Raw genomic sequence first — 17,738 nt, forward strand, 5'->3', positions numbered from 1 at the left:
TTATCAAGTTCTATCAGGTCTACCCTCAGCCTTTGATGCTCCAGAGAAAACAGACCAAGTTTGTCCAGCCGCTCTTTGTAGCTCATACCTCTAATCCAGGCAGCATGCCTCCACATTCTTCCTTTAATGGGGCAACCAGAATGCAGCCTAACCAAAATTCCAAGTACAGCCTAACCAAAATTCCAAAGAGCAGCAACAAAACTTCCTTACTTTTGTTTTCATTGGTTCCTATCTTTTGCACCCTATCTACTGGTGTGACTTCCCCAAGGTCAATGCCTTACACTTGCTGGGATGAAACTCCATCTGCTGTTTGTTTATCCATATATTTATTTACTGCCAAAGGAGTAAAACTAAATTGCCATTTCAGTTAAATACAAGAGATTTATGTATCATCACATGAATTGACTATTTAATATAATTTCATGGAACTTGGAGGAAAGAAATAAGATAGTAGCAGTAAAAGGAGGCTAATTGACCCATATGCCTATGGCTTATTTCTACGAGATCAGTTAAAAACTAAATCCTCTGCTCTGTATAGTTTTCTACCCCATGTCTCATCATTTTCTTCAAATGTTTATGGAGTTGTCTGACATGAAATGTTTCTGCATCTGGCAAAACGGTCTTTCCCCCAGCTTTTGTTTTAACAGGAAAAAAATTCTTATCCCTCATAATTTACAGTATTGAATAATATTACTAATGCCACCTGTTTTTCTGAACAAAGGTTCATGACCTTGAGCCACACAGGAGACTCCAAATGCTGGAATCTGAAGCTAAACAATTTGATGGAGGAATTCATTAAATCAAGTAGCATCATTGAGAGAAAAAGAATGATTGAGCTTTCAAGCCAAAGCCTTTAATGGAGACTGGGGATGTGGAGAAGCCAATGTAAAGAGCAGAGGATGGAAGTAGACTTGGGGTCCATATGGGATTCACCAATGAGGAAGAGGTGCAGCATGATGGACAGAGGCAGTAGATTGGCACCTGCCTGGCTAAAGGGATAAAGATGCAAAATAAATAAAAGCGGTTTGGTGTAGGAAGATGAGTAATTTAGGGAGATTAAAGGACAAAGGTTGCCACTACTGGAATCTGATAAGAGAAGATGAGAATGGTGATATAAAGCAAAACTAGATGGAATTGAAAGTGGGGGGAAGTGGAAGAATCCAGTTGGGAGAAGGGGGTGGAAGACCTTGGAACCCAAGAGAAGGGGGTTGAGAAAGGGTGGGGGTTAATTGAGAAAGGGGAAAGGAGAAGAATGAAGAGCAGAAATAGTATGGAAGAAGAGTGGAGAGAATGAAATAAAAACAATGTTAAAACAATTGGGCTGATGTCTACCCAGGTGGAATGAGTGTTGTTCTTTGGGTGTTAGTGTCCTTTTAGCCCCATTTTGCTATAAACAGCATTGAGTTGCAAAATCTAACTGTCCATTAAGAGTGCTTAGAACTTAGGAAGCCCATTTGTGCCTTTTTGAAAGAAATTTTTTTTCACTTTCACTTCCATAAGATGCAACTTCACTAATGGTCTTATACAAGGGGTTTTCTCAAGTAATCGGTTTGGGAGTATTTTTAACATTCGGGAAGGACAGCATCATCAAAATTTAGTTTGTGAAATTCCTGTTGTTTGTTTCCAATGGTCCAAGATCCCACTGAAGGTTAAAAGGATACTTGTTAAAATTTTAATACATCTGTATTATTGTGAACTCTGGGTTATGTTGTGGATCTTTGCTGTAAGATCATCATGCCATTTACTCTTAAAGGGTTTATCACTTCCTGTTCCTTTATATTTACATAAAAATCTAGATATGAGCATGGCACTTGATTGAAACAAGGGACCACATCCTTTGGGAAAGCAAAGCTGGTTATATGCAGTGCAGGGTAGGGCACTATCCCAAGTTACATCTAGATTGTTTTTAATTTCTAAAGATGTTTCTCCTATATCCCCATCCCCACCCACCCTGATATGGTCACTGTTAATAACAGGCCGTTTTGGTTCGGTTTTAGGTTGAAAGCCAACTTGACTATCCCAAGTTACATCTAGATTGTTTTTAATTTCTAAAGATGATTCTCCTATGTCCCCATCCCCACCCACTCTGATACGGTCACTGTTAATAACAGGCCGTTTTGGTTTGGTTTTAGGTTGAAAGCCAACTTGACCTTCCCAAGTTACATCTAGATTGTTTTTAATTTCTAAAGATGTTTCTCCTATGTCCCCATCCCCACCCACCCTGACACGGTCACTGTTAATAACAGGCCGCTTTGGTTCGGTTTTAGGTTGAAAGCCAACTTTGAAGAAAGTGCAGATAGTTCCATTTATCGAGTAGACCTGTATTCTGAATACCTGTCATTATGCAGCAAACTTGGAAGTGGTGCCATTCTGACATCAACAGGGTTCACTAAATGTCTTCGGTAAGTCAAATTCGAACTGGCAGGGCTCAAAGTATTTATCATGCAGAATCATTTTCTGATCTATACCAGATGTCATTTCAAATGCACTCACATCAACAGTGATGGTGTTTTGAGAGGTTGGTGTTGAAGCATATCATCTGTTTGAGCAGCAACTATGGATCCGTTCCAATTCGCCTGTTGTAGCAAGAGGTCTACCGTGGATGCCATCTCAATGGCTCTACACAAAGCCCTGGAGCACCTGGACAGCAAAAATACATATATCAGGATGCTCTTTATTGACTACAATTTGACAATTAACACCATCATCCCCTCAAAACTAATCAGCAAACTCCAAGACCTGGGACTCAGCATCCCACTGTGTAATTGAATCCTTGATTTCCTCACCTACAGACCACAATCAGTAAGGATTGGTAAGAACATCTCTCCATAATCTCCATCAGTATAGGAGCACCACAGGGCTTCTCCACTCACTTTGCACCATAACTGTGTGGATGACAACAACACCATCTACAAATTCGTTGAAGGTACTACAAGATAAAGGATCAGAAGCAGGCCATTTGGCCCATCGAGTTTTCTCTGCAACTTCACCCTGAGCTAAACCATTCCCGCATCCAGTTCCAATTTCCAGCCTTTCCCCCATATCCTTTAACCCTGTGGCAACGAATTCCACAAATCCACAACCCTCTGGCTAAAGAAATTTTTCCTCATCCCAGTTTTAAATGGGACCCTTCTAATTCTAAGACCGTGCCCTCTTGTCCTGGACTCCCCACCAATGGAAACATCTTATTTACATCTACTCTGTCCAATCCTTTCAGCATTTGAAATGTTTCTATGAGATCCACTCTCATTCTTCTATACTCCAATGAATTCAGTCCAAGAGCTGATATACGTTCCTCATGTTAGCCCTTGCATTCCAAGAACCATCCTGGTCAATCTTCTCTGTACCCTCTCCAACATCATTGCATCCCTTCTAAGGTAAGGAGCCTCATCAACACCTCTTTACTTTGATACATTATTCATCTTGAAATGATTGTCAACATAGCATTCACTTTCTTTACTGCTGATCCAACTTGGTGGTTAAATTTTATGTAATCCTGCACGAGGATCACCAAGTGCCTTTGCACTTCCGAATTTTGAATTTTCTCCCCATCCAAATAATAATCTGTCTGTTTATTTCCTCTTCCCATTGTGCCATTTCTTTGCCCTCTCTCCCAAGCTGTCCAACTTTATCTGCATCCTTTCAGTTTCTTCAACACTTCCTACTCCACCACCTATCTTGATGTTATCTGCAAACTTAGCCACAAAACCATTCAATTCATAATCTAAATCATTAATATACAATGTAGTGAGTTGTGTACAAAGGGGTGATGAGTCAGCATATGGGGGGGTAGGGGGGGGGGGGATTGAATACTTGGCTGAATGGTGCACCAACAATAGCCTTTCACTCAATGTCACCAAAACCAATGAGCTGATTGTGGACTTTCAGGAGCTGAAAACCAGAGGTGGAGAAGGTAAGCAAATTTAAGTTCTTGGAAGTCACTAGCTCAGAGGATGTTTCCTGGAGCCAATACACTAATGGGATCGTGAAGAACGCATGTCAATGCTTCTACCCTGGCAAATTTTTACAAATGTACAGTGGAAAGTGTATGGGAACACCAGTACTCCTGAATATAAAGCCCTACAAAAGATAGTGGACACAGCCCAGGACATCTCAGGCAAAACCCTGCCCACCATCGAAAACATCTATGGGGAAGCTGCCGTTGGAGAGCAGCAGCAATTATCAAGGAGCTACACCACCCAGCACACTCTCTGTTCTCACTCCTGCTGTCAGGAAAGAGGGACAGGTGCTACAAGGCTTGCACCACCAGGTTCAGGAACAGCCCCTACCCCTCCACCATCAGACTCCTCAACAAGACACTTACTTTTGTACTTCAGGTTTGTTTTTCCTCTCTGCACTGCAGTCAGTTTTTTACATTTCTCTATTTATTTACATGTGTAGTTTTTTTTTGCATTACCAATAAGTGGTGATTCTGCCTTGACCGCAGGAAAAAGAATTTCATGGTTGTATGTGATGTCAAATATGTTCTCTGACAATAAATCTGAAATGAATGTTATAAAAATGACAAATTTATAATGATGCTCACTGCATTACCACTACTGTTTTCATCATCAAAAATCCTATTTCCAACTACTGATGTCACCTTGAACTCTATTTTAAAATTATCCATTGAAAATTTTATTTGATCCATTATTGAGAACTTGATTGTGTTTCATCAAAATAACCAGCAATGCCATACAGATCAAAAATAATTACTTAGCTTGTCATATTAATTAAAAGTTTTTGATTACCCTGTGCCTAAGACTTGAGATCCAGCAAGTTTCTGCTTCAGGCTAGCAATTGCATAGCATTTTGATGGAAGCACAGGTGTACATACTTTGAATTTTTATCCATCCTTTTATATTTAATAACTTCTTGTCTGGTAATTTAATTTATACTTATTGTTTGTCATGTATTTTACATGTGTAACTGCAGTTAGAATTTCACTGCATCAAAGATTGTACTTGTATACATGACAAAGTCTCATTCATTCACTCTTGTAGTACATCTGACAAGAAAGCAGCAACTCATTATTGAAGGATGCCGTCTTAAATTGCTCCACAATTGTGTCGTCCTTGATGATTGATACTGTGTAATATTTACCAGGTCTTAAACTACATAACCTGCAGTTAAAGCGTCAAAGGGGGTAATTTGCTACTAGTTTAGGGATATGAGATCTGAGCAAGTAGAGCCTGGTTCAGTGCAAAAGTTTCTAAGGAAAGGAAATAGATGTCATAGATTAAATCGTTAATGGAAAGAGTAAAGGAAGGATATGAAAAGCTGGAACTCTCCAGATGATTGTATGGAGGTTAAAATGAGAAAGAAACTTGATGTTAGTGAATATTGTAAGATTTGTTGTAATGTAGTGAACTAAGCTGAATGAACGTGGATCAAATATAGAGAATGTAACAGAGTACAGAAGACTAGTGGCTGACTTTAAGAAAGGAACCCATAAGATGTTGAGAAACAGATTATTAGGAAGAGAATGGTAAGAAGATAGATAAAATTATTCATGAGAAGATTCAGCTGACAGATTTATGTCAAGAGAACAGGGTGCTGCTCTGTAATCTGTAAAGGATGACCTTAAACCTTGGCAACATTCAAAATAAATAAGTCGGTTGTTTCCGATGGGAGACATCAAGGAGTTGGAGGGATATACACACTTATCAGACCTTCTTAAAATAATAATCTTGGAAACAGTTAACTGCTATTTGGGAAAAATTATGTTTACAATGAACTTCAGCCAGGATTTGTTAAACTTTGTTTTTTAGCAACTTGATTTGGCTACAAGCCATTTTTGCAATGAGAGTTGTAGTATGAATGAAATGTGTATGTAATTTCAAAAGCATTTGACAAAGTACCGCGTGAATGTTACATTTAGCAAAATTAAATCCTGTAAATTTTGAATATCATTGTCAGTATAAGGTACAAATTTTGCTGATGGACAGAAAACAAACACAATAAATGGAAGAATTATATTCTGTGCTGTTTCCAGGGTATAACATTAAGACTTCTCATTTTGATGCACATTAATACCCTGGACTTGGTGGATGATAATGTAAGTCACCAAGCTCCTAACAGAGGAGAAGGACAAAGCAGACTGATAATTTGATCAGATACTAAGCCGATAAAGTAGTAGGAGAAACGTGAACCAAGGGGCACAATTTTATTGAGGTGCAGAAACAGGAACTCTGATAGCAGATGTACAAAGGCCTTTGAGGGTGACAGGAAAATCTGAAGTGTGTTAAGCACGTAAAAAGTAGGAGCAGAATTAGACGTTGGTGCTTCCTTGTGCCTGCTGAGTCATTTAATGTCCCTGCCTCATCTCTACATCTCTCTATTTTAATTAATACACAAATATTTATCAAAATCAGAATTTATTTTTGAGAACATGCCATGATATTCGTTGTTTTGCGGCAGTATCACAGTGAAAACATTTATAGAAACCACCTTACAAAATAAATTTAAAAAGTGCAAGAAAATGTCAAAGTAATGCATTGTCTGTGGTTCATTTCGGAGACTTATGGCAGAGAGAACAGAACCTGTTCTTGTGCTGCTGAGTGCTTGTCTTCAGACTCCCCAATGGGAGCAGAGTGGTTCAGTCCTTGTAATATAGAATCTGCTTTCTGAAGGCACTGCCTCTTGTAGATATCCTCAGTGGAGTGAAGATTGGTACCCATCATGTCACAGACCAAGTTAACAACCCTTTGGAGTTTTTCCTGTCCTGAGCATTGGCACCTCTGTACCAGACAATCAGACAGTGATGCAACTAGCCAGAATGCTCTCCATGGTACACCTGTAGAAGTTTTCGAGAGTTTTGGGTGATATATCGAATCTCCTCAAACTCCTCGCAAAGTATAGCCGCTAGCTTGCCTTCTTTGCATCCACATGGAGGCTCCAGGACAGATCCTCAGAGATATTAACACCTAGGAATTTTAAATAGTTTAGGGATATGAGATCTGAACTTTTCTACTGCTAAGCCCTCAATGAGGACTGGTTCATTTTATCCTGATTCTATTGAGCTGTGTGTGGAATGAACATAATAATTAAGCATCCACATCTTTTAGATATAACAGATCTGACAGAATTACCTCTGAGTGAAGAAATTTGCTCTAAATAACTGACCTCTACTGCAGCCACCCAGCCCCACTAGACAAGGAAATGGCATCTTGGCCATTTATTCTTTGAGTTTTGTATTTTCCATGCCAAAACTCAACAGTCCCATACATTAGAGCAGGTCACACACAAACACTTAAAATGCACAAAAAAGATTTGTTAAGATAGCTCTAGCAGTAGCAAAAAAATGTATTATGTCAATCCTTCAAGTAGAATTTTTGCAGGAGTTTTGCAGAGCTCTCACAGACTCATGATGGACTGCTATTTGCAAAAGGCAACAATGTAGCAACATGTTTGGAAAAACAGTTTGCTGTCTAGAAGGAAGAGTATGTGATCTTTGCAGGCAGAAGCAGAACAGCTTTGCTCTCAGAGAGGGAGGAAGTGAGAGAGAGAGCAGAGACGCAGACTTCGATTCCAGAGGGGCAAGCTTGCAAGCTTTGAAAGACTGCCTGGTCAAAGAAGAGGACTGGCTGTCTGGTGTTTCCCTTGCAAGAGTAGATACAAAGGAAATCTGTGGTGACCTGAAAGAAAGAAGTTAACATCTGGAGAACCCTGAAAGGGACCAAGTTTTGTCAGCAAGTCACTGGAGTGGCTATCCTGGAACGAGAAAACTCCCTCTGAAAACCAACAAGAACCCTCCTGAGTGGTAACCATTTATCTGTTAAGCACCAAAGCCTGATGAACTTTATTAATGTTAACATTTGTGCACAGTACAAGAATTGCCTGCAACCAGCGAGATTGGACTGTGAACCAAAGAACTTTGCCGAAACTTACATACACATTACACACACCTGTGCTTTGAATTAGAGAGGGGTTAAATAAGTCAATAGAGATAAGTTAAAGTTTGATTCTATTTTCATGTTCATAAATCATTAAACTTTTGTTTAAGTAACCCTTTGTCGTGGTGCATATTTATTGCTGCTTGGTTTTGGGGTTCTCTGACTCGTAACACATCTGATGGTGCTATTTTTATTATTGAGGTTTGATATTTAGTCAATTTGTTGCGTAATTACCTAATAGATATAGCTCTGGGTCACCTGTGAAGGCCACTCCTGTTATTCTGGTTAATTTTTCTGCGATTTCTTGTCAAAATGGCCTCACTTTGCCATCACACACTTATAAATTAATCTTTTTTTTTAATTTTTTATTTTTCACACCATAAATCACATTAGCCATGATACACACTTTTTCCTTTTCACACATATACAGTGACATTTTCTCCCCCCCCCCCTCCTCCCAACCCACCCCCCCTCTCCCATCCATTTAAGGTATACAATCTAGGATACATTAAACCAGTCAGACAATGTTGTCACTCAACAAAAAAAAACACCAGAAATTCTACTGAGTCCATTCTTTTCTTTCCTTCTCCTTCCATCAACTTAGGTAATGATTGTTCCCGGTAGGTTTTCGCTATTGTATTTAATGTAAGGCTCCCATATTTGTTCAAATATTTCAATATTATTTCTTAAACTATATGTTATTTTTTCTAATGGAATACATTTATTCATTTCTATATACCATTGTTGTATTTTCAAATTATCTTCCAATTTCCAGGTTGACATAATACATTTTTTTGCTACTGCTAGAGCTATCTTAACAAATCTTTTTTGTGCATCCTCCAAATCAATTCCAAATTCTTTGTTTTTTATGTTACTTAGGAGAAAGATCTCTGGATTCTTTGGTATATTGTTTTCTGTTATTTTATTTAATATCTGGTTGAGATCTTCCCAAAATTTTTCTACTTTCTCACATGTCCAGATTGCATGAATTGTTGTTCCCATTTCTTTTTTACATCAAAAACATCTATCAGATACTGTTGGGTCCCATTTATTTAACTTTTGAGGTGTAATGTATAGTCTGTGTATCCAGTTATATTGTATCATACGTAGCCTCGTATTTATTGTATTTCTCATCGTTCCAGAACATAATTTCTCCCATGTTTCCTTTTTTATCTTTATATTTAAATCTTGTTCCCATTTTTGCTTAGTTTTACCATTTGTTTCCTCATTCTCCTTTTCTTGCAGTTTAATATACATATTTGTTATAAATCTTTTGATTAACATTGTATCTGTAATCACATATTCAAGGTTACTTGCCTCTGGCAAACTCAAACTGCTTCCTAATTTATCCTTCAAGTAGGATCTCAATTGGTAATATGCCAGCGCTGTATCTCCAGTTATATTGTACTTATCTTTCATTTGTTCAAAGGATAAGAATCTATTTCCTGAAAAACAATTTTCTATTCTTTTAATCCCTTTTTTTTCCCATTCTCTAAAGGAAAGGTTATCTATTGTAAAAGGGAGTAACTTGTTTTGCGTCAATATTAGTTTTGGTAATTGATAATTTGTTTTATTTCTTTCTACATGAATCTTCTTCCAAATATTGAGGAGATGATGTAATACTGGAGAACTTCTATGTTGTACCAATTTTTCATCCCATTTATATAATATGTGTTCAGGTATCTTTTCCCCTATTTTATCTAATTCTAATCTCGTCCAGTCTGGTTTTTCCCTTGTTTGATAAAAATCTGATAGGTATCTTAATTGTGCGGCTCTATAATAATTTTTAAAGTTTGGCAGTTGTAAGCCTCCTTGTTTATACCATTCTGTTAATTTATCTAGTGCTATCCTCGGTTTCCCCCCTCTCCATAAAAATTTCCTTATTATTTTCTTTAACTCCTTGAAGAATTTTTCTGTCAGTTGTATTGGCAATGCCTGAAATAGGTATAATATCCTTGGAAAAATGTTCATTTTAATACAGTTTATCCTTCCTATTAGTGTTAGTGGTAAATCTTTCCAATGCTCTAAATCGTCTTGTAATTTTTTCATTAGTGGATAATAATTGAGTTTATATAGTTGGCCGAGATTTTTGTTTATTTGTACACCTAGGTATCTTATTGCCTGCATTTGCCATCTAAATGGAGATTCCTTCTTAAATTTTGAGAAATCCGCATTATTCATAGGCATTGCTTCACTTTTATTTACATTTATCTTGTAACCCGACACTTCTCCATATACCTTCAATTTCTTATATAATTCTTTTATTGATAGTTCTGGTTCTGTTAAGTACACTATAACATCATCCGCAAATAGACTGATTTTATATTCTTTGTCTTTTATTTTTATTCCTTTTATATTATTATCTATTCTTATCAATTCTGCTAGTGGTTCTATAGCTAACGCAAACAATAAAGGTGATAGTGGGCATCCCTGCCGCGTTGACCTGCTTAAGTTAAATTGCTTTGATACATGTCCATTTAATGTCACTTTCGCTAACGGTCCCTTATATAATGCTTTAATCCAATTAATATACTTCTCCGGTAAACTGAATTTTTGCAATACTTTGAACAAATAATTCCATTCTACTCTGTCAAAGGCCTTCTCTGCGTCTAAAGCAACTGCTACTGTAGGTGCTTTATTTCCTTTTACTGCATGAATTAAGTTAATAAATTTACAAATATTGTCTGTTGTGCGTCTTTTTTTGATAAATCCAGTTTGGTCTAAATTTATCATTTTCGGTACATGCTCTGCTAATCTGTTTGCTAATAGTTTAGCTATTATCTTATAATCTGTGTTTAGTAAAGATATTGGTCTATATGACGCTGGTAAGAGTGGATCTTTCCCTTGCTTTAGTATTACTGTAATTATTGCTGTTTTACATGAATCTGGTAAGCTTTGTGTTTCATCAATCTGGTTAATTACATCCAGGAGGGGCGGAATTAATAAGTCTTTAAATGTTTTGTAGAATTCTATTGGAAATCCGTCCTCTCCTGGTGTCTTATTATTTGGTAATTTTTTTTATTATCTCTTGTATTTCTACTATTCCAAATGGTTCTGTTAATTTATTTTGTTCCTCTATTTGTAGTTTTGGTAGTTCAATTTTAGTCAGAAATTCATCTATTTTCCCTTCTTTCCCTTCGTTTTCAGTTCGGTATAATTGTTCATAAAATTCTCTAAAGTTTTCCTTAATTTCTTTTGGATTATATGTAATTTGGTTGTCTTTTTTCCTTGATGCCAATATCATTTTCTTAGCTTGTTCTGTCTTAAGCTGCCATGCTAGGATTTTGTGCGTTTTTTCATCCAGTTCATAATATTTCTGTTTTGTCTTCATTATATTCTTCTCCACCTTATATGTTTGTAGTGTTTCATATTTTTTTTTTATCCGCCAATTCTCTTCTTTTAGTTGTATCTTCCTTCATTGCTAATTTTTTTTCTATATTTACTATTTCCTTTTCCAACTGCTCTGTTTCCTGATTATAGTCCTTCTTCATCTTGGTTACATAACTTATTATTTGCCCTCTAATGAATGCTTTCATTGCATCCCATAGTATAAACTTATCTTCTACTGATTCCGTATTTATTTCAAAATACATTTTTATTTGTTTTTCAATAAATTCTCTAAAATCCTGCCTTTTAAGTAACATGGGGTTTAATCTCCATCTATACATTCTTGGAGGGATGTCCTCTAGCTTTACTGTCAATATTAAGGGTGAATGGTCCGATAGTATTCTAGCTTTATATTCTGTTTTTCTTACTCTATCTTGCATACTAGCTGATAACAAAAATAGGTCTATTCTTGAGTATGTTTTATGTCTAGCTGAGTAATATGAATATTCCTTTTCTTTTGGGTGTTGTTTCCTCCATATATCCAAAAGTTGCATTTCTTCCATCGATTTAATTATAATTTTGGTTACTTTGTTCTTTCTGTTAATTTTTTTCCTAGTTTTATCCATATTTGTATCCAAATTCTGGTTGAAATCCCCTCCTATTAATATGTTCCCTTGCGTATTTGCTACCTTCAAAAAGATATCTTGCATAAACTTTTGATCTTCTTCGTTAGGTGAGTATACATTGAGTAGATTCCAAAACTCCGAATATATTTGACATTTTATCATTACATATCTCCCTGCTGGATCTATTATTTCCTCTTCTATTTTAAATGGCACATTTTTACTAATTAATATAGCCACTCCTCTTGCTTTTGAATTATACGAAGCTGCTGTTACATGTCCTACCCAATCTCTCTTTAATTTCTTGTGTTCCAATTCAGTTAAGTGTGTTTCTTGCACAAATGCTATATCAATTTTTTCTTTCTTCAGTAAATTTAGCAGTTTCTTCCTTTTAATTTGGTTATGTATTCCATTAATATTCAAAGTCATATAGTTCAACGTAGCCATTTTATACTTTGTTTATCTTCCCTTTCCGTTTCTCCATCATTACCTTTCCTTCTTATCCATTTCTGTTTTCTTGTTTTAAACCCTTTATAAGACACCATTCCTAAAACATCAAACATTTTCCTTATTCTCCTATTTAAAACTTCTTTAGCCCCAATCTCCCCTTCCCCTCCTGAGTTGTCCTTTAACCCTTGTCGGACAACTACATCTCCCCTCTCCATTTGGGTTTGCGAATTCACACGCAAGCGTCAGCTGATTTTGCAGTGACCGCAATTCCTCCCTACCCAGCCCCCCCCCAGAAAAGATTTCACTTTTCATATGTAACAAAGGTCACTCTTTTAGTTCCCTCCTTATTCCCTCTATTCCATTTCCTTCCCTTATTAATTCTTGTCTATACTATCTATATTTTCCTCTAAATACGGATACATTCACATATGCACACTTATACCTCTTTACCCACATACATATAAATCGTGGTCATTTTTACTCTCATTACACGTCTTCATCCCTCAGTCTATTTTGTAATTGTTCTGCAAATTTTCGTGCTTCTTCTGGATCCGAGAATAGTCTGTTTTGTTGTCCTGGAATAAATATTTTCAATACTGCTGGATGCTTTAGTATAAATTTATACCCTTTCTTCCATAAAATCGCCTTTGCTGTATTGAACTCCTTTCTCTTCTTTAGGAGTTCAAAACTTATATCTGGATAAATGAAGATTTTTTGCCCTTTGTACTCCAGTGGGTTGTTGCCCTCTCTTACTTTTTCCATTGTCTTCTCCAGTACCTTTTCTCTTGTAGTATATCTTAGGAATTTTACTAAAATAGATCTTGGTTTTTGTTGTGGTTGTGGTTTAAAGGCCAATGCTCTATGTGCCCTTTCTATTTCCATTTCTTGCTGTAGTTCTGGACATCCTAGGATCCTAGGGATCCAATCTTTTATAAACTCTCTCATATTCTTGCCTTCTTCATCTTCCTTAAGGCCCACTATCTTTATGTTATTTCTTCTGTTATAATTTTCCATTATATCTATTTTCTGAGCTAACAGTTCTTGTGTCTCTATAACTTTTTTATTAGATTCCTCTAATTTCTTTTTTAAGTCCTCTACCTCCATTTCTACTGCTACTGCCCGCTCTTCCATCTTGTCCATTTTCTTTCCCATTTCTGTTAAGGTCATCTCTATTTTATTCATTTTCTCTTCTGTGTTGTTTATTCTTCTTCTTAAATCATTAAATTCCTGTGTTTGCCATTCTTTAAATGACTCCATGTATTCTTTAATAAGAGAAAGTATATCCCTTATCTTGCCTTTCCCGTCTTCTTCTATTTCACTGCCTCTTCCTCTTCTTCTTCCTCTGGGTTGGCCATCTGTTGTTTCTTTGTTGCCCTTTTCTTCTCTTCTTTCTTGTTTCCATTGTCTTCTGTGTTCTCTTCTTGCTGCAGGTGTTCTGCAGCTGTCGTTGCCGGCTGTGGAGATCGACTCCCCAGCTGGTCACCCCTCCCGTCGGTGTGTTTTTTTTCCATGCGCGGTTGCGCACTTTTACTCGGCTCAGCGAGCCATTTTTGTAGTCCAATTTCTACCGACCTGAGGGAGCGGGTTTCTCTCTCCACCGCGGGCCTCTTCGAACAGGTATGGCCTTCTCCTTCTTCCTCCGTTGTCTTCTCTTCCTCTCTTCTTACCGTTGCTTTCGATTTTTCTTTTTTTGTCGCCATCTTCTTTCCACCTTTATACTCACTTTTCTTTAACTTTTATTTCTGTGCCTTTGTGTTTTCCTTTGTTTTTTCCGACTTTTCTGGAGAGGGCTGGAGTTCACCGTCCGGCCACTACTCCATCGCGTGACTCCCCACTTCTAAATAAATCTTAACGTAAAACTATGATCCCATTTTTTAAAAATGAATTCAAGAATAAAATACAGAAACAAGGAAGTTAACGTTAAATCTTAATGACACATCAATTAGGCTTCTACAAGGTTATTGTATTTATTTCTGAGCACTCTGCTTTAGTAATCTTGGATTTGAATGTCTGCAGAAAGCTAGAAGAATAAAAGCAATAAAATGCTGGAAATACTCATAAGGCGTCCTTAAGAAGGGCTCAAGCCTGAAATGCCATCTGGCCATTGCTTTCCATGGATGCTGCTTGACTTACTGAGTTCCTGCAGCACTTTTGAGTATTGTACTAGTTCCACAGCATCTGCAGACTTCTTGTTTACTTGTAAATACTCAGCAGGTGAGGTGCATCAGGGAAGAGAGGAACTGTTAACATTTCAGTTCAATGACTTTTCATCAGAATTTTTCTTAACCACCTGAATATTTCTAGCATGTTTCTGTTTTTATTTCCATTTTCCAGCATCTGTCATTTTCCGTTTTTGTTTGGTAATTATTAGAATTGTTCTGGGTGTAACATACCAGACAGCAGCAATAGAAATTAGCCTAGACAATAATAATATAAGTCCGTATCTAATTTATCTAAACTTACCTATTTAACCCCCAACTATGCGCGAATGTGTGTGTGTGTGTGTGTGTGTGTGTGTGTGGGGGAGGGGGGGGGAATACCCCAAGCCACGACAGCTCAGGCATAATTCTGAAAAGACAGTTCAAAGTACAGTCTCAAAAAATCCAATGTTGACACACAGCATTTAAATAAACGCAAAGAAGATTATGAAGTAGTTGGGTGAGACCGGGGTGACAGACTGTTTGTAAATTCACAAAATTCTTGTTGAGGTGCTACCAGAGAAATGTCCTTTTCAGATGAGTGGCAGTCAAAACTCTCTTTCTCTTTGCATAAGGGGACATGAAGCGACTGATTTTCACAAAGCTTCCAGAACCCTTTCCGTGGATCAGCCGAAATACAGTATTTCTTCTTCTTCTAAAACCCCTTCATGGGTCAGCCATTCCAAGTAACCTTCACAATGGTTACAATGCAACTGCAGAATTCCTCTGCTTCCAGAACCATTTCATGGGTCAGCCGTTCAAAGTGACCTTCCCTTTTGGTCACCTTGTGTATACTCACTACCCATAAATCACACAAATTGTCTATTACCACACGAGGACACTTCAGCACTGTATTAGTTCCAAGATCTTTGCTTCACAGTGCTTTCTCCTTAAAATGGCTCCTGAGTAAACACTGTTATATTGGTCACCCTCCGATTCGAAGAAGACACGTTGTTGTGAAGTTCATCTGTGAACACGAAGGTAACTTTGCAGTCCCAGTCTAGAAGAGCAAAGTCCAGCGCAATGGGGGTAGTGGAAGACCTTTATTGTAATAACTGTATCTGCTGCTCTGTGACGCCATTCATGGCCTTCCACCAGTTTTTGGCAGCGCCCGTCTTCGAAACTAGTGTGGGCTTCAGTGCACAGGGCTCACCAACGGGACCTGTCAGCAGTTGCCGTTTATAGTTCTCTTGGCTGGATGCCACAGTAGCGTAGGGTTTCCTTCAGCTGGGTGTCGTCAACAGTGATTTTTGGTTCTATGATATTGATGTTTGGCATGAATTAATGGAGAACTTCAGTCTTGTTCAGGTTGATGATCAGGCCAAAGAGCGCAGCAGGGTCTGAGAATTTGTTCAGCATTAACTGTAGATCACTACCTCTGCACCAAGAGGCCACAGTCATCAACAAAAATTGTTTCTTGGAAGCTCTGCTTCACTCCATTAGAAATGGCAAATGCAGCTGATGTATCACCACTGCAGAGCAGCTGAATCATTTCTATGAATTTCCATGGGCATCCATAATGACTCGGGATGATCCAGAGAGCCTCCCCATTTACAGTGTCCAATGCCTTTGTCGGGTCAATAAAGACAGAGTAAAGAGTCTTATTCTGCTCAATGCACTTCTCCTGAACTTGTCTCACGGCAAATATCATGTCCACTGTACTCCGTTCTGGCCGAAAGCTGCTCTGTGCCTCTGGGGGTTTCCTTTCCAAGTCTGTTCAGGAGGATGCAAGTGAAAATCTTGCCTGCGATGGACAGCAGTGAGATACCCTGTATTTTACCCAGTTTGATTTGGTTCCCTTATTTTTGTAGAGAGCCACAATGAGGGCATCGCAGAATTTGGTCAGGTATCTCTTCTATGATCCAGATGTCTTCCATGTCTTGGAACGTCTGTAGTGCATTTGAGCTTGGAGCTTTGTAGATCTCAGCAGGAATATCATCCTGCCCTGTTGCTTTATTTGAATTCATCTGCGAGATCACTTAATTGATCTTATCAGTAGAGGGAAACTGGTCTAGGTCATCCAGGACTGGTTGCTGAGGGATCTACTGTAAGACATCAGGATCAATTGTGGACATCCTACTGAGTAGATTAGAAAAATATTCAGCCCAGTGGTTTTTCAGTCCTTCCTGGTCTTTGATCAAGCTCGACCCATCTGATGACAGCAAGGGGGAGCATCCTGATTTAGAAGGACCATCAACTGACTTTATGGTGCTGAAAAACTCTCTGGTGGCTGAATGTCTGCATAGTGTTCCACTTGCTCAGCTTTTCTCTGCCACTACTTGTTCCTTGTTTCTTGCAGTTCTGCCTGTACTTTGGACTGCAGATATTTAAACTTGTCTTTCTTTGAGACAGGTGACGGGTCATTTTGACAGTCTGTTTAGGCCTTGAGCTTGGCTCTAAGGGCTGCTGAAATGGTCTCATGGTTTTCATCAAACTAATCTCGAGGCACTAGGGTTTTCATTCTATTTTTTTTACATTTTTCTTCTTTTTCCCCCATTTTCCCCCCCACCCAAAAGTAAGAAAATAAAGAAACACCTAACCATTTAATACACAATAATATTAGCAATGACAATCATTAATTGTTATTAAAAATTACTAATTAAAAGGAGTGGATAAGATAAAGGAGGTGGACGGAAAATTATCCATAAAAATTTTCAACGTGATTCCATAAACTATACGTAATTTTTTCCACAATATTAAAAGTTTTTCTTGGTATTTCTCCAATTTCAATTTTATATCCTTTTCATAAATATCTCCAAGTAAAAATATTGTTGAATCCTTTGGTATCTTTATCTTCATAATTTGCCCTAATAATAAACTCAGTTCATTCCAAAACCTTTCCACTTTTTCACAAGACCACACTGAATGCAAAAAGTCCCTATTTCTTTCGCACGTCGAAAACACTTATTTGAATAATTAGGATTAAATCCATTTAGCTTATGTGGAGTATATAATACAATTGATGAAGAAAATTGTATTGAATCTAACATTTACTGTATTTGTAACACTTTCATAACATAATTTTGACCAACTCCTCCTGAATTTGTATATTTAAATCTTTCTTCCATCGGATTTTTGATTTATATAAATCTTTTTTCTTTACAGTCTCTTGTAATTTTATATACATATTAATAATACATTTCTTAACAACAAATGTATCTTATTATATCTTCAAATTGACTTTGTTTAGTGAGTCTCAAATCTGCTCCCACTCTTTTTCAAATTCATTTTTAATTGATAATATG

At 37.4% G+C, this 17,738-nt stretch overlaps 1 protein-coding gene across 4 annotated transcripts in view; it reads left to right on the forward strand.

The window, feature by feature from the left end:
* LOC138764954 (AT-rich interactive domain-containing protein 2-like) overlaps nucleotides 1-17,738 on the forward strand; it is a 278,904-nt gene that overhangs the window by 216,771 nt on the left and 44,395 nt on the right. For 3 of the 4 annotated variants that reach the window (XM_069941451.1, XM_069941455.1, XM_069941454.1), the window contains exon 13: nucleotides 2,268-2,402. The exons of the other annotated variant lie outside the window; for it this stretch is intronic. In XM_069941451.1, the coding sequence (XP_069797552.1) occupies nucleotides 2,268-2,402 (135 nt within the window). The remainder of the gene's footprint in view (nucleotides 1-2,267; nucleotides 2,403-17,738) is intronic. 4 annotated transcript variants of the gene reach the window in all.

This window comes from Narcine bancroftii, chromosome 5, assembly GCF_036971445.1.
Source record: "Narcine bancroftii isolate sNarBan1 chromosome 5, sNarBan1.hap1, whole genome shotgun sequence".
Classification (NCBI taxonomy): Eukaryota; Metazoa; Chordata; class Chondrichthyes; order Torpediniformes; family Narcinidae; genus Narcine; species Narcine bancroftii.